Genomic DNA, 26,576 nt, shown 5'->3' on the forward strand with positions numbered 1-26,576 from the left:
GTATATATACACATACACACATATATATATATCTGTGGATAAAGATAGTTATGGCCAGTTCACAGGCAAGACATGTAAAGCCAAGCGCTTTAACCTTGGGTTACCCTTTCGGGATAATTAATCGTAAATGAGTGACATTGACATACACGCAGTATTATTCATTTCCAATGTTCTGCAAAAACATGTCTGTTCATGCGAAAATATTATCTTCCTTGGATACAGTTAAGGGTTGGCAACAGGAAGAGCATCAGACCATAGAAGATCTACCTCAATAAATCTTGCTAGCATGGAAAACATGGACCTTATATCATCATTTAACGTCTCTTTTTCGTGCTGGCATGAGTTGGACGGTTTGACGGAAGATGACTAGCTGAAGGGTTATTCAGGCTCCATGTCTGTTTTGGCATAGTTTCTAAGGCTAGATGCCCTTCCTAACGCCGTATATATATAGCTTACTGTTCTGCTAAGGTAAGATCAACAAAAAACGTACTCCATTCAGTGAGAAATAATTACCATTTGATGTTCACAGTATGAGGATACAACCTGCCTAGACCTGCATCCCTAATGCAAGAAACTACAAGTAGCTCATATCTTTTTATTATGTACATTAAATTATATATATCATATAACAGATAGATAGATAGATAGATAGATAGATAGTGGTTGGCACTCCGTCGCTTACGACGACGAGGGTTCCAGTTGATCCAATCAACGGAACAGCCTGCTCGTGAAATTACTGTGCAGTGGCTGAGCATTCCACAGACACGTGTACCCTTAACGTAGTTCTCGAGGAGATTCAGCGTGACACAGTGTGACAAGGCTGGCCCTTTGAATTACAGGCACAACAGAAACAGGAAGCAAGAGTGAGAGAAACTTGCGGTGAAAGAGTACAGCAGGGTTCGCCACCATCCCCTGTCGGAGCCTCATGGAGCTTTAGGTGTTTTCGCTCAATAAACACTCACAACGCCCGGTCTGGGAATCGAAACCGCGATCCTACGACCGCGAGTCCGCTGCCCTAACCACTGGGCCATTGCACCTCCACAGATAGATAGATAGAGCCCTTCAATCACTTTTGTAACTTTTTGCTGACTGAAAAGAACAATAAAAGAATGTAAATATATAAAATGTATATGTGTGTGTGTGTACCTGGCTGTGTTAACAAATAAACTATAGCTATTACATTCTTCTACTGCAAGAGATTTTGAATAAATAAATAAATAAATAAGAAAAGAAATAAACACTTTGAAAATTCCGTAATTTAAGACCGGCTCTCATCGACTACAACTCTGTGAACTTCGTGAATGTTCGTAAATGTTCGTGAAATTAAGCACTTCCGCTTTTATCGGTTGTCTTCAAACCTCATTTTATTTCTTAAAAAGTTCTTTCTTGGATGTATTTGCTACAAAAATGGAATTGGTAAATATATATATATATCCATGCTTAATTGCTTTCATATATTTAATATTCTTTAATAACCTAATTTATATAGTTTTTTTTCGTTTAAATGTCTGTTTTTAGGCTTTGTCTAAAAAATTCCCTTTATAAATTTTTGCGTAATGTCGTTATTGCAAACACCCATCCATCCTGGTTTATCATGATTTTTACCTGATTTTACCATAATTCTATCTCGCTATCAATCTATTTATGTGAAATTATATATATATATATTACATGCACTAAGTAAAAGCTTTGTGAATTTTATTTATTGCTTATGTTTCTATTTAATCCCTTTGCCGTAAATACTATTGTTCACTGTTCACTTTCTGTCACACAGATGTATGAGCGTGATGACAGCGGTCTCCAAACTTATTTTATCGTGAATTCCTATATGATTTTCCCCTAAATTTAAGAACCCATATTATATGGACAACCCCTCGCCACTCTAATTTTAATGAGACATGAGACATAGCGTGAGATATATTCATAAAAAAGGGTGAAAAGTTTCATTACTTTGGAATGGTGAATGCCATTTTTTATTTACAGAATTGTATTTAAGAAATTTTTTTCGAAACTCCAGGATTTTTTTTTTTTGTGAAAAATACTGGCATAAGGTGACAATCTGGTTGTTTTCTTGGCCCTTATCTTCCTGATTGAGTAGATTTTAAGATTAAAAAAAGCATTCCAAATGTAATTATGAATGTGATGTTCTTTTTTTACTATTTTAAGAGGGTAGAAACACCATTTTATAATCACAAGTAGGCTCACATTATTGTATTTATTTATCTCATATAGCTGAAAGTGACTGGAAATTCAGCGCTGTACAAACCTTTGGCACTTTTCTCTATTACTCGACAGATTTCCCTACTCATCAAACATGAAGCATAATGGGGCTAATTAATATACTCTTCTAAATTACCCTGTCTCTAGTGTGTGTGTGCGCCCATGTATATATATATATATATATATATATATATATATATATATGGTACTATTCAAGAATATATGGTACTATTCATATAGTACCTATATATATATAAGCTTATAGCTGATTAAGTGCTGGGTATTGTTCAAGGAGCGTGTTAAAACGTCACCACTATGAGGACACATTCTGTCTCATAAATCTTAATGACGTGAAATATTTTCTGTTAGTGATAAACTTTTTAATAAAAAAAATCAGTGTTGGCTGAATTCATAATGTAATTAATTTGTTGAGGAACTTATATCCCATGGACTCGCCTTTAACTATATAAAACGTATAATTCGATTGGTTGGCATCTCACTCGCCACCTGTTTTACATTGCATCATCAGATCGGTTTTACAAGGGTTTCTTGGTATTCAGTGATAATGCTGACACTAAAATAAATCACAGATGCTATCGCTGAAGTAAACAACGATTACGGACAAAATCCTGGCTAAGACAGACATAGCTAGACTTTCATTTATTCTCATGGAGCGTCGATGAAAAATGCCTCTCGGCACTTTATATTCTGGGTTCAAATCTCACCAAGGTGAACTTTCGTTCTCCCGGAGTCAAAGCACCAGTAATGTATAGAGGGCGATATAATCGACTGATCCCCTTCCTCTCAAATTGTCAGCCTTATCCCTGAAATTAAAAATAACGAGAGGGTAATAGATTGGTCAGATCGATGAAGCGTCGGAGAAACTGCCTCACGGTATTTGTTTTGACTATTGACGTCCTAAGTTCAAATCCCGTTGAGATCAGTTTTGCCTTCCAGCTTTTCGAAATCGATAAAATAAAGAGTAAAGTACCACTCATGTACTGAGGTCGATTTAATCGACTACTAACCGCCAGCCTTTTGCTGGCCTTGTTCTAAATTCGAAACAAGAATTATTATTGAAATCAATAAACTATCTATGACCCCATCCCTCCACCAAATTCGTAGTCATGTGCCAGTATCAAAAAAGTTAATCGTTATGCCTTTTGTTTCGTTATTTACGTGTGATTATCACAATGTTTCGTCATAGTGCTGTGATTCTCTTAACCGATTACCAGAGATGATTGTGACGACACATAAATAAGGAAACTCATTGTTAAACGGTGAATAATAACCACACAGTCAGATCGTTTTGTTATCCTTTATTTATGTCTCCACAAAACAACTGTTTGCTATTTTCTTTTACTTTTTGTATGGCTTAACAAACATAATCCGCCTTGTTTGTTTGACAAAATAGGCATAATCCATTTGGCCTTGGTATGTTATTGGCAAAGTTCATTTCGTAGTAATCATCAGGCCCGGTGTGATTACACATCTACAATTTGTTCTCCATCAAAAGCTTCCCACCAGATACAGTGGAGTCTGATCTCGTAGAGGTTGCTTAACAGGCCCACCTCCAACTATCGACTTCAAGCTAGGTTATTTTACAGGGATCGAAGTGGCAGTGGTTAATAACAAACTGGAGTCTGATATCGTCACTCTTTAGCAGTACTTTAAGGTCCTGTAAAATGTTACCCTTTCCCCATTTCACTAATCCATAAAAAAAGAAAAAACATCTAATTAACTTCATTCTTTTTTTTTTTTGGGGGGTTGTTTACGGCAGGGGTTTTCAAACTGTGGTCCGCAAGGACAAGACAGGGTGGGGGGTGGCTGTGGACAGCAAATACTTTTTATGGGCAATTTGATTTTATATGTTTTTTTAATCGAAATCTTTTAATTGACAATAAACCTATTTGTTAAATACTGTTAAATAAATAAATGTAAAAATATAATATTTTAAGCAAATATTTATGTATAAATTTCATAAGCGTTTATAAGGGTAAAGCCTGAAATATAAAGGGGTCCGCAAGTCAAAAAGTTTGAAAACCCCTGGTTTACGGCGTTTCAGTCTCCTTTCAATGTTAGCTGCTCGACTTGTAGAAATATCAGCCTAAGTCCGGTCAACGTTCTCATGAAGAGAAAGCACAATTGAATAATGCAGTAGGATATTGAATACAGTTTCTGAATAAAATATGTGATAGTCCCGGTTGGCATGTTGTTCGATAATAGGTTCTGCTCGGTGAGACCTGACATGTATCTAAATAACCACCACCAACTATTAGGGCCGTGGTAGCTTTTATTATTTTTGATTTAAAAATAAAGTCTCTTAGTTCAAAAGTAGTTTGAGACTATAATACATCCACGAATATGGAACTTCGTGAAATGAAAGCCTAGCTTAGAAAATTACTGAAAGCATTATTCATCTCGAGATGAAATGAAAAGTATCAGACGAATGTTTTCTTGTTGCTTTAACCCCAAGTTAGCTCATATCTGGCAGAACAAGGATCAAAAGCATTCTAGCTGTGGGCATTTCGTCTCTTTCCATGTCAGAGTTTATTACTGTTCAGTATATCCTTATTTATTAAGGCCTGGCTTTGGTAGCTGTTATAAACTTGTTGAATGGTTAAATAAGGCCTCTGTCATCGGCTTGCCTCAGCAGGTAATTTTGGGTCAAACAATAGGAGAGAGAGAGAGAGGGAGGAAAAAAAGGCGGATTTCCTAATCGAAGTACATAACTGGCTGTGAATTTTTTTTTTTTTTTTACGCCACGCTGTTGCACGAAATTGTACGTTTTCGAGTCCTCCATCCGTTATCGGGTTGTTTCTGCAAGTGATTTTAGGTTAAACAATAAAAGAGAGTTCCTCTATATAACTGACTGTAACTTTTTTTGAAGTAATTTCACACACATTCCCACCAACACAAAACCATAGCTGCTATTTTTTCTCATGCAGCGCAAAATTGTGCGTAACTTTTCCGTTTTCGATTTCTACCATTATTTTGAAATTTAAAAATGAATTGTCAAAAATTTTATAGGCGCAGGCGTGGCTGTGTGGTAAGAAGCTTGCTTCCCAACCACATGGTTCCGGGTTCAGTTCCACTGCGTGGTACTTTGGGCAAGTGTTTTCTACTATAGACTCTGGCCCACCAAAGCCTTGTCAATGGATTTGGTAGACGGAAACTGAAAGAAGCTTGTCGTAAGTACTAAGCTTACAAAGAATAAGTACTGAGGTCAATGTGTTCGGCTAAAGGTGGTGCTCCAGCATGGCTGCAGTCAAAATTTTGAAATGCCGAATTGTTTTTACAGATTCGGAATTTTCGCAGTCGAAAAAGTGGGTTTCTGTAGACCCCCCCCCCCCCAAAAAAAAACCGAAAGAGGTGCGGTCCATGTCCTGTACACCCGCCATCATTTTTACTGTGGCCATGATGGAGCACCGCCTTTTAGTTGACGAAATCGACCCGAAAGGGAGTGCGGTCAATGACCTTTACCTCCGCCATATGAGATTAACAATTAAGATACGGACTGTTATATGGTGTGCCTCGCCGAAACTTCGCAAAATATACAGTTGTATAAAACAATTTATCGTTCGTTAAGTTATCTATGACTGAAATTTGTACACCCCTCTCTTCAAGCATCATAAAACATATAATACGTAAAACTCATAAGCAGAATATTCAATGTATATTACATCTGTATGTATGGATGGGCTGCTAGAAATAGACACTGAGGGAAAATGGCCGTAACTTTTTTATTTTTTGATTTTGACGATTTTCGTTTTCGATAATGTGTTCTATATGTCACGGTCATGCGATTCCCCCCTAAAAAAATTTTGGACCACACACGGGGTGGGGGGTGGGGGGTTTGGCGATTTTCATTTTTAACATTGTGTTCTACATGTTCAGGTCGTACGAATAGCCTTCTCGCAACTTAGATGTGAAAATGAACGGCTTACATTTATATTGAAACAGAAAAAGGATCATATGTGGAGTCCCCACCACGAAACTTGATATGTTAGAAATAACAGCTAAACGCGGACAATCCAAATCTTGCATTGGTCCAGATGGACTATATGTAAATAAATATGAAGGAAAAAATGCGCTTTGGCAAACGGGGTTAGGGTAAACCTAACCCTAACCAGATTTGACTGTTATTTCTAGCATGTAAATAGCCTGCTTGGTGAGGGGGGGGGGGAATTGAAATTTTTCAAACAATTTTTTTTCAGAATCGGAATCTCCATAGCCTAAAACGTGGGATTCCGTAAAAAAAAAAATAATAAAAAGGGGGGGAAAGGTTCAGATTACATATAGTCCATCTGGACCAATGCAAGATTTGGATTGTCCGTGTTTAGCTGTTATTTCTAGCATATCAAGTGTGGGGTGGGGAGGGGGGTCAAAAATTTTTTTTAGGGGGAATCGCATGACCGTGACATATAGAACACATTATCGAAAACGAAAATCGCCAAAATTAAAAAATAAAAAAGTTACAGCCATTTTCCCTCAGTGTCTAATTCCAATGTCCACCTCTCATTCAAACTATATCCTTAAAAAAAGACACTGAGTGACGTTACAGGGAGGCAGTGGAAGTACACTATTGCTGGTGAGCGGGGTGATGGAATGTCTTTCATCATATGTTCCTTTGGTCTCTGCTAAACAACTGCGAAGTATCCTATAGTATTGTGCCCACTGTTACACGATTTTCTCTTTAGTTCTGACGTGGATTGTTTAAGAATTTCTTTTAAGATGTATGAACTTGTTTTCCTACATAACAAACCCATCTATATACTCACCATGTGATAAAGCTAACTGAGGGACAGAGAAATTAACTCAAGATAAGCACGTTGTTAACGAAAGTGAGTGACGAGAATCTATGAAGTGCCGATTGCATCTCCTCAGCCATGCCTGTATCTCAGTCTAGTTGAGGACCATACTGCGCACTCTAACTTGCAGTGATTACTTCATATGGAAGGTATAGTGTGACACTCTACATATATTACTCTCTTTCCCTTGTTCTATCTCTATACGTCCATAGATTCTGATGTGGGCCACAGCAGAAGCAAGCGAGGTGAACTCAAAGCCCAACAGTTGCTGTTTGTGTACATTTATTGTTAGATATGAACCCTGTGGTGGTTGAAGCATTCTGCAGTAAGAAGCTCTACTCGTCATATGCCCAGCTGGTCTTTTATTTTTAATATATTTTGTTTCGTTTTGTAGAAGTTGTTTTAATGCGTAGTTATATGGAGAATTCAGACATTCCTCCTCATCAGTAGTTTCACGACTATACAGTGAAAACTGTTTGATGACTATTGATTATCCCAACGTTGTTGAGGTTGGAATATAGAGGAATGCAGGTGTAAATCATAAATTCAAAATTGCGTGTGGTTAGACAGCTCAACAGGTTAGAAGACTTCATGCTTCAATGTCTGCTTTGGTATTCTATGACTGTGTGCCTTTCCTAATGCCAACCATTTTGTAGGAATATTCTCTAATGAAAAGTTTAGCTTTGTGGACTATCTCTAGTACTTAGGACACATCACTGGACATCACATCTTATGAGGTCAATAAAAAAAAAACTATGCTAAGGACTAAAATTCATATTATTGTGACTTTTTCTCTTTCTACATACAAGATTCTCTTGTGAGTTCCCTCTTCACTTTGTCTAAGCAACAGTGTTATTCATGAAAAATTTTATTTAGCTCTTCAGTTCTTATTCTAAAACCTTGTAATTAAACTTCATAGTATTTTGCTGTAACTTAGAATTCTGTTCACACATTGATGACGTTGGCACACTTAAGTTGAAATAGTAACCAGCAAAGAATTCTTTACACTTTTTAATTTTTTAAAGTCATCTATCTCTCTAATTCTGTCTGCCTCTCTCCTTTCTTTCACTCATACATGGCCTAGTTCATTGGTTCTCATTAGGTGGTGGTGAGGAATGAAAAGTAGGTGGGCAAATTGCTGTTTACTTAAATTGGATGGTCTTAAACTTTTTAAACTTGTTTAGCACCTTGGTGAAAAAAGAATTACATTAATGCAAACTCTATTTTGCCTTCTCATTAAAGGAGACAGAGTGGGAGGCAGGGTCTAAAACATTTTTTTTTTTGTAGATAATAGAGGTGAGAGTCTGGTATACTGTCAACAGTACTGCAGTGTGTGTATAGTTAGGTTACTTAATTCTCAAACTGCTTAATATACCCAGCAATAAATAGACATCACATTAATTTCATTTCACTTTGGTTTTCTCTTGCTGTAAGCAGCAGTAGCACTGTAAATTGGCAAGTGTTTGTTTTTCATTGCTTAGTTCAGCTACTGTTACATGTAGGAACTTATTAACCCCTTAGCATTCAAATTACTGTCAAATGTAATGCTTATTTATCTTTTGTCTTTTATTTGTTTCAATCATTAGACTGTGGCCATGAATTTTTTGTTAATTCATATTTTTTAAAATTAATCATGTATTATGTTACAAGCTTAGAGATTTTGAAGATTGTTTATTTTTAGAATGACATTGCATGGTAGGTATGAGATGCTGGATATGACTAGTTTGAACATAAAACAAGCAGACTATTTGGGCTGGATATGAACAGTTTAAATGCTAAAGGGCTAAAGAAAAGTATGTCTTTTAACAAATTGGCTTGAACACTGCATGAAGACAGTATCTTTAGTGGTACTATAACAACAGCACAGGTCATATATATATATATATATATATCATTTATATCCTTTCATTTTTACCATGAAGCATAAATTGGATTAGTCTCACTGCATCTCTATATATTACAGCCCTTCATTGTATGGCTCACACAACAGAAAACTTGGTCAACACTCTTATGTATGGCATCATTTTTACTGCTGGGTGCATTTATTATACCACCAGCATTAGAGAAGTTGATAGTGTTGGGTGTCAAGACTAATGTATCTTCACTCATTCAATATCTTTTTTTTTCTTTCTTGACATTTTTACAGCTTGATGCCCTTCTCCTCACCAATCACTTCACCATGTGTCATATAAATAAGTTCAACTCCTAGGTGAAATCTTATTGAGCAGGACTTATGACCATGTTATCTTTTTAGGAATACCTAGAAGTACAATATCTAACGTATCTTTTACTTTCTTTTTTTTTAGATAGAAGAGAGAGATTGAGGGAGATTTGACTCCTGTTTCTGGTAGGTTAAATGGTTATGTAGATGCTCTGTTAGCTCGTGCATATATATATATATATATATATATATATATATATATATATATATTCATTTAACTAAAATTTGCTAAGGTGGTGCCTTAGCATGGCTGTAGTCTAACGACTGAAACAAGTAAAAGACACACATACATAATAATTTAACTTTTGTTTTATGCTGTCATAGATTGGGTGAGCAGTAAACCAATGTTCTACACATCTCTGCCATTAACAACATATCACTCTGGCCTTGACATTGCATCTAGGGAGTGCTTCCAGCTGTTTAAAGTTTCCTATTGTTGCTGGTGGCCTTGTATTTATCTTAGACATCCTTACTATTATTCTTGGCATAGTCCTTGATAGAAACAGTACAGTGTCAGTTTGGTCCTTGACAGAAGTGTTTGCACTTTTGCCGTGTCCCTCTAAATTCAATTAACTTTGCCTGTGGTTCTTGTGGGGATCAATAAGCACGGGGCAGTTACACCCCTCACATACGAAGCAGATTTTCAATGATTGGATATATTTCTTTTTGTCAGCCTGCACCCGTTTCCAAGCAAGTTAATATTTCCCCATAGCCGGACATGTTTTCACAGAATATTAGAAATGAATGATACTGCGCTTGTGACAGACACTTGTTTACAGCTATCATGTGGTGTCAAGGCAAGAAGACACACACACACATTCATATATTTATATATATCATCATCATCATTTAACATCCATTGTCCATGCTGGCATGGGTTGAATGGTTTGACCAGACCTGGCAAGCTGCACCAGACTCCAGTCTGATTTGTTGTGGTTTCTCTGGCTAGATGTACTTCCTAATGCTAGCCACTTCAGAGTGTGCTGGGTGCTTTTATGTGGCACTGCATGGGCACTTGTACATGACCTTGTCACAATGCTTTTCACCACCAGAGGGACCAGTCTTAATACTTCTGCTGCAGAGACTGGTCCCTCTGGTGGTGAAAACCACTCATGGCAGACGCACAGTGGCTTCTTTCAGTTTCATTCTACCAAATCCACTGAAAAAGCTTTTGTTGACTTGAGTCTGTAGTAGGGGACTCTCGCCAAAGGTGTCATGCAGTGGGACTGAACTCAAAACCATGTGGTTGACAAGCAAACTTCTTAACCACTCAGCCAAGAGTCAGTTATTTATCAATGAATATTTCATATGTCAGGGATCTGAATATGTGTAGATTTTTTGTACCGTTTATTAATAAATGAGTGAAACTGTTGTAAATAAAATGTTTACTTGTAAATGAAACAATATTGTTTACAAATAACAGTTAATTAGAATAGTTAGTATATAGCACTAAAGTTATTGAGTAGTTGAATGATTTTTAAAATTATAATTTGTAAGCAGAAGTGAAATGTTAGAGTTTTCCTTAAAGCTAGTATGTTTCTTAGCCTTTGTTCTGTTCAGATTTCACTGTGCGCAACACTCCCTTGGAGAATATGGAACAGATAGTGAGTGAGGAATAGGGAAAAGTAATTTCTTAAACAACCTCTTATATCTTCTTTATAGGCAGCTTACTCATCATCATCATTTCACTTGCTGATTAATTCTTAAAATCAAACGTCATGATATAAGCTTGTGTATGCTAGAAATGTTAAGATAACCTATGTCAGAAATGTCAAGGTAATGTGAGAGCCAACGTAAGCACCTTAATCCATTAATACAGTGACTAAGTCTGCCTTGATGTGTATATATATATATATATATATATTATATAAATATCAGAATTCTGCAAACCACATGAATAATTTGTGTATATATTTCTTCTCTCCTGATTTTCTACCATTGTTTTAGAGACAAACTTTTCTTTTGGAGAGGATGCTGGACCATTCAAATTATTTTCTTCATTCAGGCCAGATACTGTAAACTAATGTGTGCCGAATTATGTCTTGTTCAGAGTTATAGAATTTGAACTCACAACTTTTGAGTCTGGCGTCTTAAGTTTCAAGCCATTGAAAGAGCCTCTACATCAGTCATGAGTAAACTGCAGCTTGTGAGACTTCCTGAATGGCATATGCCAATCAAAAATTTACCTTGAATTTTTTTTATTTATTATTTTTTTTTTTTTTATGCAGCTTGTCTGAAGTTGAAAATGGTTGCCCATGCCTGCTTTACATGATAGCTTGACATGCTAGAAATAGGTTAAATTTCTCTCAAATCACAATATTCTTCCATTTTACAAAATTGTGCATAGCTAAGGTACAATAAATATAAACTGTTGACTTGTCCTTGCTTATTTCTGAATTCATTTCTTCTCTCATGGTAATCCTACTGTTTAAATTGTGAAGTCAATCCTGTTAGTTTTCTTCTAAAATTGTGTTTCTGTCATCTGGTTGGTGTTTGTTCTTCCTGGTTAAAAGTACATAAAGTGCAACTTTGGCTAATTCAACTGGATTATCTTCCAGTTGTCAAGGTTGTAGAATTGTGATCTGGCTTAATTTAATAGGATTCTTTTACTTGCTAATTTGATCACTTAATATATTAGATTATGAGATTTCATACAGCTCAGTGGCAGATACCAATTGAATAGTCATTTTCATTATAGCTGAATTCATGTTTGGTCATGTGTTAAAGAAGTTGTGAGGTAGTAGGGAGGCAAAATGCATTGCTTTGTTATATTTGGCAAGAACCTGTGATTTGGGCTTATGAGGCTGTTTATTCTCCAGATCAACTTTGATTAAAGGATGTTCTGTGACCATCATGTCTTTGTTTTTCAGATATGGTGTATCTGGTATTACATTTTTTTTCTGGGACACAGTAAGGTGTATTTTAAAGGAGATTTACCTGCCATTGCTTGCACATCAAAAGGCATTGTAGAGTCTTCCTACTGTTAGTGAAGAAGTTGTTTTTAATGGTAGCTGGAGTAAAAATTAAGACAGATAACCACTGGAATGAGATCACTTGACATAAACTGGATTTGTGTACCAAGACCCATGTTGTCATAAAGTAGTGGATCAAATAATATTGATGACTAATGAGCAGGAAATGATGGTACTGTAAGGTAAAAGGTATTGCGATATGTGAGTCTATAATTTTAATTAGATTGTAGAGTAGCTCATTCCTTTACTGAACTCTTGCCAGGACTAACAATGGAATTGTGACACTTGATTTCACTGAATGTAGCTAATCGGTGATATGCTTAGAGAAGGTCTATTAAGCTTGAAAATAATATAGAAGTCATATGCTAACAAATACCTTACTGTTCTAACTGTGTTGTGTTTAGTGTTTCACATTCAGAAAATCTGTCTTTGGTTTTTTTTTTTGTCTCTTTATCATATACAGCAAGCTTACTTAGCTTTACCGTTCACTACTCATGGTTTTTTGTCCACTGTTGATGCATAACCACCACTGACATATGTTCTACTTAGTTCACCCTCTTCCAATTCCTTTACTCCTGCTCAGGCTCCATCACTGTTCCCTACCACTTACATCTATATCAAACACCTTAATCTCTGTTCTATATTTAAGAGATGAGGAATTATGTACATTATTTACATTTGATGGATATTTGTCCTCATCTTGTTTGTTGTTAACACAACATTTTGGCTGATATACCCTCCAGCTTTCATCAGGTGTCTTGGGGAAATTTTGAACCTGGGTTCTCATTCTTAAGGTATTTTTCGATGTTATTATTATTATTATTCAGGTCACTGACTGGAATCGAACTCAGAATCTTGGGGTTAGTAACCCGTGCTCTTAACCCCAAGATTCCGAGTTCAATTCCAGGCAATGACCTGAATAATAATAATAATAACATCGAAAAATACCTTAGGAATGAGAACCCAGGTTCGAAATTTCCCCAAGACACCTGATGAAGGCTGGAGGGTATATCAGCTGAAACGTTGTGTTAACAACAAACAAGATGAGGACAAATATCCGTCAAATGTAAAAAATGTACCTTGATCTCTTTATAAAAATCCAAGAGTTAAAAGAAGCCGTTTATTTTGGTTGTGATGAGGAATGAAACAGTCTGTATGACATAGTGAAAGACAAACACGGAATATTCACTGTTAATTGAGATTGCCCTTTTAAATAATTCAAATGATTTGCATAATAATAAAACTTTTAGACACAGATAAACAATATAGCAATTTCTGATTACAGCTAACCAGTTACATCTTATATTTCTATACTAACTCTTCAAGCTTTGTTGTTGACTGAATAATTGTAAGACAAAAATTGGAATGTGTATGGAATGGCAATACCAGTTGTTTTAACTGAAACGAAATGCTTCAATCAGTGTTTTAGATATTTGGTGTTATAATTGTATTGAATGTGGAATGATGAACTGATATGATCCAAAGTGACCAAGAACAGCAGTACTATACGTCTCTAGATTAAAGCTCAACTTGTATCTGGTAAAATCAGTGTCTGGGTAGTTTTAATGTTACTTTGAACTATTTCATGTATATATATTTAAAATATATATATCAAGTCATTAAGAATGAAATGTCCAATTTTCTTATGTACCAAGTTTGACAGTTGTTTGAAGAGTTACATCATCACTTTTTGATGTCTGATTATATTGTGAGTTTTCTTTTGTAAATCAATTTTTGTGAACCCATGGAGAGATAAAAAATTTGTGTTGTTAATGAATATGGTTCCACCGTGGAACCAGTGCATCCCAGACAGCTCGAAACATCAATGAGGTAAAATCAGCCCCGTGGTAGACTTGAGACCAAGGTGGATAATGAGCTGGAAACTGTAGTGGAAGCAGATACATCTCAAACTGACATGTGAGCAGTAAGGTTTGATGTTTCATTTTCAACTGTATTGGACCATCTTAAACAAATCAGCAAGGCAAAGAAGCTGGACAAATGAGTACCACACAAACTGAACGAGCATCAAATGACACGTCATCTTGAAACTTTCTGTTCTTTGCCGTCATGGCATAAAAGCAAACCATTTTTGCATCGTATTGTTGTGTGTGATGAAAAATGGATTCTTTTCAACAATAGCAAGTGCATGGTGGTTGGATAGAGATGATGTGCCAAAACACATCAAAAAAATATTCACCATCATGTTTTCCAGGCATTAGACAACATTTTGCAAGGAGAAAACTTCAAATCTGAAGGTGGAAAAACAGCCTTTCGTGATTTCATCACCTCTTGCTCTCCAGAATTCTTCGCTGTCGGCATAAGCTACTGATAAAATGGTAAAATTGTGTTGATAATTTAGGTGCATACTTTGACTAACTGCATTGCTTTTTGCTGAGATGAAGTAAAATAAACTTTCAGTTTAAAATCAGACATTTTATTCTTAATGACCTGATATAACTGTTGTCCTTCAAATAAAGCTGTGACTTCTTAAACTTACTTTCTGCACCCATCAAAGTTGCTGAAATAAAGGAAAACTGAAATATAAAATGAACATTGAGGAATTAATTCATTAAAATTGCTTTATTTTTAATGTTATTTATCTAATATTTCTTTCACTTTTTTTTTTTTTTAGATTTCAGACACATATCTGCTGCAAACACAGACACCCAATGTTGATTCCTTAAGATCGTTTTTATTGTGAACTAATCCAGGTATCTATTGATTTCATTAAACATTCTTTTGAATATGTGAATGGTTTGAGTGCATTAGCTAGTAGTGTCTGATACAAGAGAAATAGCCTTGATCAAGCAGAACCTACAATCAAAACAATTCAGCCATGACTGTCATGACCTTTCTCTTATGACATTATATCTAATATTACACTATTTCATGTCTTTTTTTTTTTTTTCCTTCAAAGACAATAAACCACTGTTTCCAGCAGGTAGAATCAGGCTCGCTTATTGGTTTGTTATGCCTAAGAAACAGTTATTGGTATCTTCTATTATGTCGTAATATCATTTGTTACTTTGAAGCTTCTATCTGCTGTATAATATAACAGTAATATTAACTTGGAAATATTTTGATGGAATACTAGTTTTTCTTGATCCTAAGCTCATGGCCTATTTAGTATAATCTGGTGGTGTGCAGTGGCAACAGGAGATAGTGATTACATAGGAGAATTTGATATACATTTTCTCTAGTTCGGTAATCTGTAAAGAAGTTTTGTGTTTCTATTAAAGTTCATCACTGACCTGTTGATATATATCTGAGAAACTAGTATTTTTTTCTTTCTAATTTTGATTTTGAATCCTAGACACATGTATGGTCATGCAGATAAAGATTTCACTTCATAACTGCATGATTTTGGGTTCCATCCCAGTGTGTGAAACTATGAGCATGTGTTTTCTACTATAAGCCTCAGATTGGCTAATGTCTTTTGGATGAAATTGGTAAATGGAAACTACACACACACACACACACACAGTGTCCCAAAATTAAGGAAATCAACTTTTTCTAATTTTACCAAAGCAAAATATTGTTATAATTTCGGGTCTGAGTGTTGCAGTGCAATAGTAAACACAATCAGGACACTGCCACATTTATTCGATATGAGCACCTCTGTTTCAAATCACAGCCTTAAGTCTAGGTGTGAATGCTTCACATGTGGCACGTAGCTGTTCTTGCTGAATCGAAGCCCATTCCTGGCGCAGTTTTGCCTTTAGAGCATTGAGCTAAGCATGAGGAGTGCTTGAGACCCACATCTCCAAAATGGACCAAACAGAAAAATCCACTGGGTTAAGATGGGGGTTTCTTGAGGGCCATACATCCTTACCTATGAATGACAATGTTTTTCTGAATTCAGTGTTGTACCTGTTTGGAGCTGTGGGGATGGTGTCAAGTCCTGCCAGACACTCCAAGGTATATCTTGAAAGGGCTCATTCGCCCATGGAAACAGTTCAACTTCCAGAATGTTGCTAAAGTATCACTGGGTGTTAATTTTAACACCCGAGGGCACAAAAACAAGAGGAGACCTTCGAATGGCTGTCACTGGAGGTGAATGTAATGTGTGATGAACAAGGGTGGAGGTGCAGTTGAGGGAAATAAGTGTGGAGATGGGTAAGGTGAGATATATAGTAGTGTTTCAGGAAGGAGAATAGATCAGAACATTGCTGAGTGATGTGCAAAGTGTTGGAGTAGTGGGGGGGGGGGAGATATATAGAGGTATGTAAGGGGGTTATAGTAAGCGAGGGGGGGGGGGGCATGAAACCTAGAAAGTTCTTTTCTAGGTCACTTTCCTGTGCAAAGTTTCTTCATGGAAGACCAGCAGTTGTCTGGGTAGAAAATCTCCCGTTCTCCCTCCCACCAATGTCATCCAAGGGAACAAAACACATGTAAACAAAAATAGATGTATCGACATCCTTTACTAATCCTAAACAGTACTGGGATGCCTGCCATCAATAAGTGCAGGATGAAGATCAGATTGTACAACACTTGTTAGAACTGTGAAGTTGCTTAGTAGCAAGATGGGCCTTAACTGCTGAAGACTTGAAAGAAACACTGTGATGGGTGTGTAGTGTTTGTGTGCATGAGCACCAGAGTATAAATGAACTAAGAGAAAATCTGGGTATTAAAGGAATCAGGTGTAGTGTGCAAAAGAGGGAGCTGTACTCTAAAGGGCCAGTGAGGCATATGGAGGATGACTGTTGCATATAAGGGTGCTACATACTTCAAATTAATGAAAGTTGTGGAACAGAATGACCAAAGAAGGCTTAGGAGAAAGGAGGGAAGGTTGACCTGAAAATGCTACATCTCCCAGAGGAAATAACAAAAGGAAAAAAACATACTGACATCAATATATGGTGCTGCAGAATGCCTGTCCACCTCTACCAAAATGTACTCTAATACATGGATAGTATTTAAGAAACTGTGATTGTGTGTGTCTGTATAATATATATAAAATCCCATCACTGTTAACCACCTTTATATATATATATATATATATATATATATATATATATATATATATGTAATGATTGTATATGTGTCTATTGCTTTTGTTTTTATTTTTGAAAATTTTTATGTTTTCAATTAAATTTCAGAAATTTTCTGGACTTCTAGATTTCCCAATGTACACCATGTCTGGACCAGAGAGAAAGATTTCCTCCAGCATGGAGGAATCTTCACTTCTACAGAAATTCTCTAAGCCCTCGACAAACCATTCGGAGCCGATCTCTATTCTTAAAAGAGATTCCTCGGACCATAAGCAACCTGCATCAGACTTGAATTCCTCGGCCAGTGCCATTTCCTGGTTTTTCAAAAGATCCATGCCAATGTCAGAGCGAGAAATAAATGCTATGGCACCTTTATCATCTTGAAGGAAAGATTTCTGTGGCTTAAGATTTTTTTCGCCATTGGTTATAGATACTTTTTAAATATATTTATTAAAAAGAAAAAGAACAGTAAAAAACAACACTAATAAGAGTTGTTATTGTATGTAAACATTAATTGGATAAAATACATAAAAACAAAAGGATTTCAAATTTCATGGCATCAGTGTGTTGTAGTTAGCATTAATATAAACATTTGGTGCTTGTTTGAAATGATTGGAATCTTAAATAGGAGCCAGTAGCTTTTGATAACAAAGGTGAGTGTTTTTGTTGAATATAACAACACTCACTGCCTTCTTTTATGTGTACCTCTGCCAGCTTTGTTTGACCAAACTTATGTTGTGTTTTACCAGTGGTTGTTCATATGTGAAATGGCAAAAATGAGAAATCACACAAGAGGAGATGGACCACAACAACAACAGCAAAGACAAAATTTCAACATGTTACACTTACATAAATATCTATCCTCATCTATAAATTCTATATGTATCATACATCTATCTACAGCTTCACACAATATCAGAGACATGCATACATGTTGTACACATATCTGGCCCACTAAGGTCAGCTAAGAATAGGGGATTAAATATGTATGAACATGTGTATTTGTATGTGTAAATGTATATGGGTGCGAATGTGTGTGTGTGTGTGTGTATGTATGTGCGTATGTATGTGGGTATATGTGTTACTTATGCATTTATTTTGCCTGTATGTACTGGAATAAAAATCCAGTTGCTTTATTTTCAGTTGAACTATATAACCTTTGGGCCAAAGAAATCTAATAAATTATATTCTGTATTTGCCGTTTTATTTTGTTTAAATTTTACTTTCTATTGATCTGTTGAGACAATTGATACTTTGGCAGTGGACTTGCAGAAGCAACTGAGTCAAACAAAATTCCTCACAGTATTTACTTACAGCTCTTGTATGTGTCTTTTGGATTGTAACTTATGCAAAAGTAAGTCAAGATTTTACTGGAAAAAACTGGATTTGTTGACCTCTGAAAAAGACCTTTGACAAGGTTGCTAAAACTAGGGTCAGATGGCTGGCTTATGAGTGCCATTCAAGTCATGTACAAAAGTGTACACTTGTGATTAATGCTGAGGAAAAAGATGTGCAGCAGATGCATCTCAAGTAAACCCAACAAGTGGTAGGTTATCTTTATCTTAAATTAGTTTCTATAAATATTCATTGGTTGTTGAACTATTTTAGACTATCACCACATATATCTCACTTGGTGGTAGAGAAGGAATTGATTATGAGCAGATCTAACATTTCCCTCATTACAGAGACGACATTGTATAGTGTACCGAAGAGAATCTTTGGAGATGGGCAGTAAATGGAGACTATCCCGGTGCAAGATGTAGATGTTTTATATATCCCAGTTTCATCAAAATAACAGCAACAACAATAATAATCCTTTATACTATATGCACAAGGCCCAAAATTTGAGAGGAGGGGATTAGTCGATTACCTTGACCCCAGTGTTCAACTAGTACTCATTTTATGGACCCTGAAATGATGAAAGGCAAAGTCGACTTTGGTGGAATTTAACCTCAGAATGTACAGACAGACGAAATACTGCTAAGTATTTTGCTCGGCGTGCTAATGATTTTGTCAGCTCACTGCCTCAATAATGATAATAGCACAAACCAGAAGGCGTTGTAGAAAATGACCATTCCAAGATTTTATGGGATTTTATGACACAATGTGATTATGAAACTGAACATCGCAAACCAGATATTCTGGTGATTAACAAAGTCAACAATTATTGTTTGATTCTAGGTGTGGCTTGTTCCGCTGACTATAAACTTTATGAGAAAGAATTGAAGATTGAAAGATATGAACTACTAGCATGGGAAAGAAATCATTTGTGGGCAATGGAAAAAGGTTGAGTTGATTTCAGTTGTCAGGGTGCTTGATATTGTGAACACCAGAACTGAAAATTACCTTAAAAACTTGGACAGCACCAGAGAGGGGAACTTACAGAACACACCACTCCTTGAAACTGTTAGAATACTTAGAAAAGTGCTTGACAACTGAAAGTGCCACCTCAGTCTACTTGATGTGGACAGCTGGCACTGGTATTATACCAGCAGCAAATACGGCCAGAGTATGTCAATATCTTCATGCAGAAGGTGGCGAGCTGGCAGAAACGTAAGCATGCCAGGCAAAATGCTTGGTGGTATTTCGTCTGTCTTTACGTTCTGAGTTCAAATTCCACTGAGGTCAACTTTGCTTCTCATCCTTTCGGGGTTGATAAATTAAGTACCAGTTCTGTACTGGGGTCGATCTAATCGATGGCCCTCACCCCCAAAATTTCAGGCCTTGTGCCTAGAGTACAAAAGAATATCTACATCATACAGGGATAGTTGAATGGGGGGAAAGGCAAATATGTGTTTAACCATATGTCTGACCTGGTGAAGTAAGCGTCCTCCAATTTGATAATGGAAATATGTTGAGATGTATACATCTCGTAAATATCTCTGAGCTTGATTTTCAAAGGTCGGTATCATTTTCACCATTCAACTACCCTTACTGGATGTACATTTTGAGATTCTTTGTGACACGTATTCACAAGATAAAACATTATATATTCAACATTAACAATATTCTGACTAAGTAGGTTGGCCTTTTAGCACACTCAGCTTTTAATTTAAAGGGATATAGTCTAGCTTCTAGGAATACAGTTATCATCCTTTATCTTAGAACATTTCTTCACATATTTTCTAACATAGTAGTCATGTCATATGAATTTGAATGATTGTTGGATCGTGCATGGTACGACTTATCAAGTGCGTTTGTATTATAGTCCTTTCTGAGCATGAATCTTGAAGTATCTCACATAAAACTCTAGAACTGTCTGTCTGTCAATGTATAGTACAAGGAGAATTTTAAAAAAAGCATAAAGAAAAAACATTAAATGCAGTTGAGGTTATAGTCTGATGCTTTCCATCTTTTATTTGACTGTATAACTGGTTTTAATGTATTTTACTCCTGAGCACAAGTAAGTGGTTTCTTCAGCATCTTCTTTACTGTGCTCTTGTTGTCATTCATTTTCAAATCGATGATAACTGAAGTTGCCGCTATCTTCATCATCTGTGTACTTACTGTTTCCTTTCTGAGTGTGACTTAATATTACCTGGAGAAAAGAAGAAGGTATGAGTCATTAGGGAAATGATTTTGGCTGTGTGTATGCTCAATGTAGAAAGGGATGTGTTTCTACTTTGTGGGAAGATGGCTGAATCCGTGTCAAGAGGAGGTGAAATGTTTCCTGGCTTGTGGTATGATGACGAGAAATTACAATAGAATATATAAACAAAAATATTCAAGATGGTGATACTCAGGTAGACAACAATATTATCCATTCCCTAGTCATTGAAGGGTCATGGCTTGTTGGCAAAAGTTAAGTGTTGATGCAATACATCAAAGGACAGACAGCATGACAAAGTTCACTTCCACACCATATTGTTGACTAATGTTTAATTTTGCAGGTCTGAGGAATCTACAGTGAGCTTACAGCTATTTTACAATACTTGACTGTCTTCTGTATTAGTTCAAGGGAATTCTTTCAACCAACTATAATGGGCTCTAGTCATAAACTTATTGACTGATATGAAGTTTACCAATAGCATGGAGTAGACACAACTAAAGATGATGTACAAGAGTGCATGCAGCTATATAAGAGTTACTGTTCTTTCTCACATCAGCCATGATTGAGCAGACGTATATCCAAAGACGTTCTACTATTGACCATACAGTTATTTCAGATAAAACTGATCTTAGATTACATTATCCAGTAGCTCTTTTTATGACGATGAGATGTTTTGGCAGCGTATTTTGAATAAATTTGCATAGTGCAGATAACTACCAAAGGGCATTATTAGCTGCAACTGAAACGGACTTCAGTTTCCAAAGAATTACATTTTGCCAGGATTTATCCTTTTATCTGTTTCAGTTATTTAACTGCGGCCATGCTGGAGCATCGCTGTTTGTCAAATTGACCTCAGGACTTCTTTGTAAGCCTAGTACTTAATCTATCGGTCTCTTTTGCCGAACCTCAAAGTTATGGAGATGTAAACACACCAACATCGGTTGTCAAGCGATGGAGGGGTGACAAACATACATATATATATATATATATATATATATTTATATATATTATATTTATATATACAATGGGTTTCTTTCAGTTTTCATTTACCAAATCCACTCACAAGGCTTTGGTTGGCCAGAGGCTATAGTAGAAGATACCTGCCTAATGTGGCACGCAGTGGGACTGAACCCAAAACCATCACGTTGGGAAGCAAGCTTCTTACCACACAGCCACTCATAGCATATAGATTTGGTAAAAAGGGATATATTACTGGTATTTAATCTATACACTTTACTCAATAAAAGAATTAAAAAGCGCTGAGGAAACTGGTGTGATTTGCACCCAAAAGTGTTTTGTGACAAATATCTTTGATATTTCACATTATACATTCTGCATAACCGCTTCAGAGCCAGAAGCATTTCAGTCCTACTCAACACCAGTACTTTTTACACTCCAGGGATGAAACTCTTAATACTTAGAATGTTTGGATTCAAGGATTTAAGTATTTTTTTCTTTATCTGTAACTTATACATTGATACTTGTCATATCTCATAAGGGATTTCCTTTGAAGAATCGGGTAAAAATGTATGAGAAGTGATATGTGTGCATACAAATACACATATATACAAACATATAAATACACATATATGTATATGTATATTTAATAAATAATTATATACACACACACACACATATATAAAAGAAAATGGTACAACAATGCACCAGTATTTACTGGAAATAGCAACACTGCTGTATATTGCATTATTTTATATATATATATATACATGCATATATATGTATATACATGCTTCGAAACGCCGGTGTTAAAACGGGGGTAGCTGATGAAGGAAAATGTTCTCTATGTGGCTTGTGTGTTTTCTGTACTCTGGTTATTATTATTTTCTTGTCTACGTTTTGTTTGCAATGTCCTGTACCCAGATATGCACCTATATATACAGGTAGACGTAGGTATGCACATACCTGTACGTATATATGCATATACTCATTTATTATTTATATATACGTCTTTTCACTTCAGTGTCCCTGTCATTTTTTCTCGCCCTTCCTTATTTCTTCTGTCCCGCTGCCTCTACCTCTCTCTTCTATCCCCACGTGACCAGTGTTTAGCCAAGCCTGACCTTTGTTGGTTTGGTCGCCGTCCGTGCAACATCTATATTCCTCCCTGTGCCTGTGAAATCTTGTATCCCTGCCATAAGGCTTTACTTTCACACATGCCAGCTTAATTTAATTTGTCCTTAGTTGAAAGACACCTGTTGTTATGTCTTGTTATTTGTATTTGTGTAACATTCTCCATTTTAGTTTTTCGTCCTTGTTTGGTATACATTCGCTGCTTTCTTCCAAGGAATCTAATGCTCTTAGTTTAGTTTTTCCTTGGGGCTGGCCAGATTGGAGCAATCTCGAGTATAACCAGCCAAAATTGCAACGATAATCTGGAACTCGACTGAGGAAAGAAAACTCCGAATGACCCGTCCTTGTTTTCTTGGTATCGTCTATCTGGATGTTTTGTTGTCCCTTTTTTGTATCACCTGTCTGGATATTTTACGTTTTTGTCCCATTTTGTATTTGATATATATATCGTCATCATCATCATCATCGTCGTTTAACGTCCGCTTTCCATGCTAGCATGGGTTGGACGATTTTACTGAGGACTGGTGCAACTGAAATAATCCAATCTAATTTGGCAGAGTTTCTACAGCTGGATGCCCTTCCTAACGCCAACCACTCAGAGAGTGTAGTGGGTGCTTTTACGTGTCACCCGCACGAAAACGGCCACGCTCGAAATGGTGTCTTTTATGTGCCACCCACACAAGAGCCAGTCCAGGGGCCCTGGCAACGATCTCACTTGGCTTGCAGAGTCTTCTCACGCACAGCACATTTCCAAAGGTCTCGGTCAGTAGTCATCGCCTCGGTGAAGCCCAATGTTCGAAGGTCTTGCCTCACCACCTCAGCCCAGGTCTTCCTGGGCCTACCTCTTCCACGGGTTCCCTCAACTGTTAGGGAGTGGCACTTTTTCACACAGCTATCCTCATTCATTCTCACCACATGTCCAAACCAGCGCAATCGTCTCTCTTGCACACCACTACTGATGCTTCTTATGTTCAGCTTTTCTCTCAAGATACTTACACTCTGACGGGTATGCACATTTACATTACACGTTCAGCAGAGCATACTGGCTTCATTCCTTGCGAGCTTACGCATGTCCTCAGCAGTCACAGCCCATGTTTCACTGCCATGTAGCATGGCTGTTCGTACACATGCGTCATACAGTCTGCCTTTTACTCTGAGTGAGAGTCCCTTTGTCGCCAGCAGAGGTAAGAGCTCTCTAAACTTGGCCCAGGCTATTCTTATTCTAGCAGTTACACTTTCAGCGCACCCACCCCCACTACTAACTTGGTCACCCAGATAGCGGAAGCTATCAACTACCTCTAGTTTTTCTCCCTGGAATGAGATAGAAGTTGTTTCCTGTTTCTTTACAGTGTTTATTGCACCTGAACATCTGCCACCTACAAAAACTAACTTTGTAGTTAATCTGCCTTTGATATTGCTGCACCTCTTATGTGTCCATAGCTTGCACTGGGTACATCTTATAGAGTTACTACCTACTCCTTTACTGCATACTGAGCAGGGCCATCTACCTGAAGGGGTTTGTGTTTTATCTACCTTCCTACTTATTAGGATTTTGGCTTTTGCTAGGTTGACTCTAAGGCCCTTCGATTCTAGTCCTTGCTTCCACACCTTAAACTTCTCCTCTAGTTCTGATAGTGACTGCGCAATTAGTGCAAGGTCATCAGCATAGAGGAGCTCCCAGGGGCAACCTGTCTTGAATTCCTCTGTGATCGCCTGGAGGACTATGATAAATAGGAGGGGGCTGAGGACGGAATCTTGGTGGACCCCTACCTCTACCCGGAATTCATTACTGTACTCATTTCCAACCTTCACCTTACTGACAGCATCTCTGTACATGGCTCGCACAGCTCTCACTAACCATTCTTTTATCCCAAGTTTCCTCATTGACCACCAGATAAGGGATCGGGGGACCCTGTCAAAGGCTTTCTCCATGTCAACGAAGGCCAGGTACAGAGGTTTATCCTTGGCTAGATATTTCTCCTGCAGCTGTCTCACTAGAAATATGGCATCAGTGGTGCTTTTACCTGGCACAAACCCAAACTGCATCTCATCTAAATTGATTTGCTCCCTAATTAGTTGGGCTATGACCCTCTCCGTAACTTTCATAACCTAATCTAACAGCTTGATGCCTCTGTAATTATTAGTATCTAAAGCGTCACCTTTACCTTTGTAGCAGTTTACTATGGTGCTGCTACACCAGTCATTGGGTATGACTACTTCGTGTATCACCTGGTTTGTAATACGGGTGACTAGGCTGTAGCCAACACTGCCAGATATTGGCTACAGCCTAGTCACCCGTATTACGAACCAGGTGATACACGAAGGAGTATATATATAATACAAAAAATATATATGCATGTATACACACATATATGTATATACTTTCATCTACATGTGTATATAGATGCATATCAGCGTACAGGACGTTAGAACAATGAACTACAGACAACGGAACGAACACATAGGAAAACAGAAAGCCACTTGGAATTATTCATCAGCTGCCTCTATTCTAACTCGACGTTTCGAAATATATATATATATATATACATGCATATATATATATATATATATATATATATATATATATATATATACATGCATATATATATATATATATACATGCATATATATATATATATATATACATGCATATATATATACATGCATATATATATATATATATATATACATGCATATATATATACATGCATATATATATATATATATATATATATATATATATACATGCATATATATATATATATACATGCATATATATACATGCATATATATATATATATACATGCATATATATACATGCATATATATATATATATACATGCATATATATATATATATATATATATATATATACATGCATATATATATATATATATATATATATATATATATACATGCATATATATATATATATATATATATATATACATGCATATATATATATATATATATATATATATACATGCATATATATATATATATATATATATATACATGCATATATATATATATATATATATATATATATACATGCATATATATATATATATATATACATGCATATATATATATATATATATATATATATACATGCATATATATATATATATATATATATACATGCATATATATATATACATGCATATATATATACATGCATATATATATATATATATATATACATGCATATATATATACATGCATATATATATATATATATATATACATGCATATATATATACATGCATATATATATATATATATATATACATGCATATATATATACATGCATATATATATATATATATATATATACATGCATATATATATACATGCATATATATATATATATATATATACATGCATATATATATACATGCATATATATATATATATATATATATACATGCATATATATATACATGCATATATATATATATATATATATATACATGCATATATATATACATGCATATATATATATATATATATATATATACATGCATATATATATATATATACATGCATATATATATATATATACATGCATATATATATATATATATATACATGCATATATATATATATATATACATGCATATATATATATATATATATATACATGCATATATATATATATATATATACATGCATATATATATATATATATATACATGCATATATATATATATATATATA

The 26,576-nt window shown here is 35.8% G+C and overlaps 1 protein-coding gene and 1 long non-coding RNA gene across 6 annotated transcripts in view; one reads left to right on the forward strand and one right to left on the reverse strand.

Annotated features, from left to right (window-relative positions):
* Nucleotides 1–1,242: 1,242 nt before the first annotated feature.
* LOC106871500 (uncharacterized) lies at nucleotides 1,243–18,409 on the forward strand. The gene is made up of 3 exons (XR_001409662.3): nucleotides 1,243–1,416; nucleotides 14,857–14,935; nucleotides 17,324–18,409. It is a non-coding gene; the product is annotated as an uncharacterized LOC106871500 (long non-coding RNA).
* A 2,131-nt stretch (nucleotides 18,410–20,540) lies between these two features.
* Nucleotides 20,541–26,576, reverse strand: part of LOC106880924 (synaptic vesicular amine transporter) — a 106,350-nt gene continuing 100,314 nt past the window's right edge. For all 5 annotated transcript variants that reach the window (XM_089347594.1, XM_089347590.1, XM_089347593.1 and 2 more), the window contains exon 17: nucleotides 20,541–20,753. In XM_089347594.1, the coding sequence (XP_089203720.1) occupies nucleotides 20,661–20,753 (93 nt within the window). In that variant the 3' untranslated portion in view covers nucleotides 20,541–20,660. The remainder of the gene's footprint in view (nucleotides 20,754–26,576) is intronic.

Source organism: Octopus bimaculoides, chromosome 2, assembly GCF_046866305.1.
Source record: "Octopus bimaculoides isolate indiv1 chromosome 2, ASM4686630v1, whole genome shotgun sequence".
Taxonomy (NCBI): Eukaryota; Metazoa; Mollusca; class Cephalopoda; order Octopoda; family Octopodidae; genus Octopus; species Octopus bimaculoides.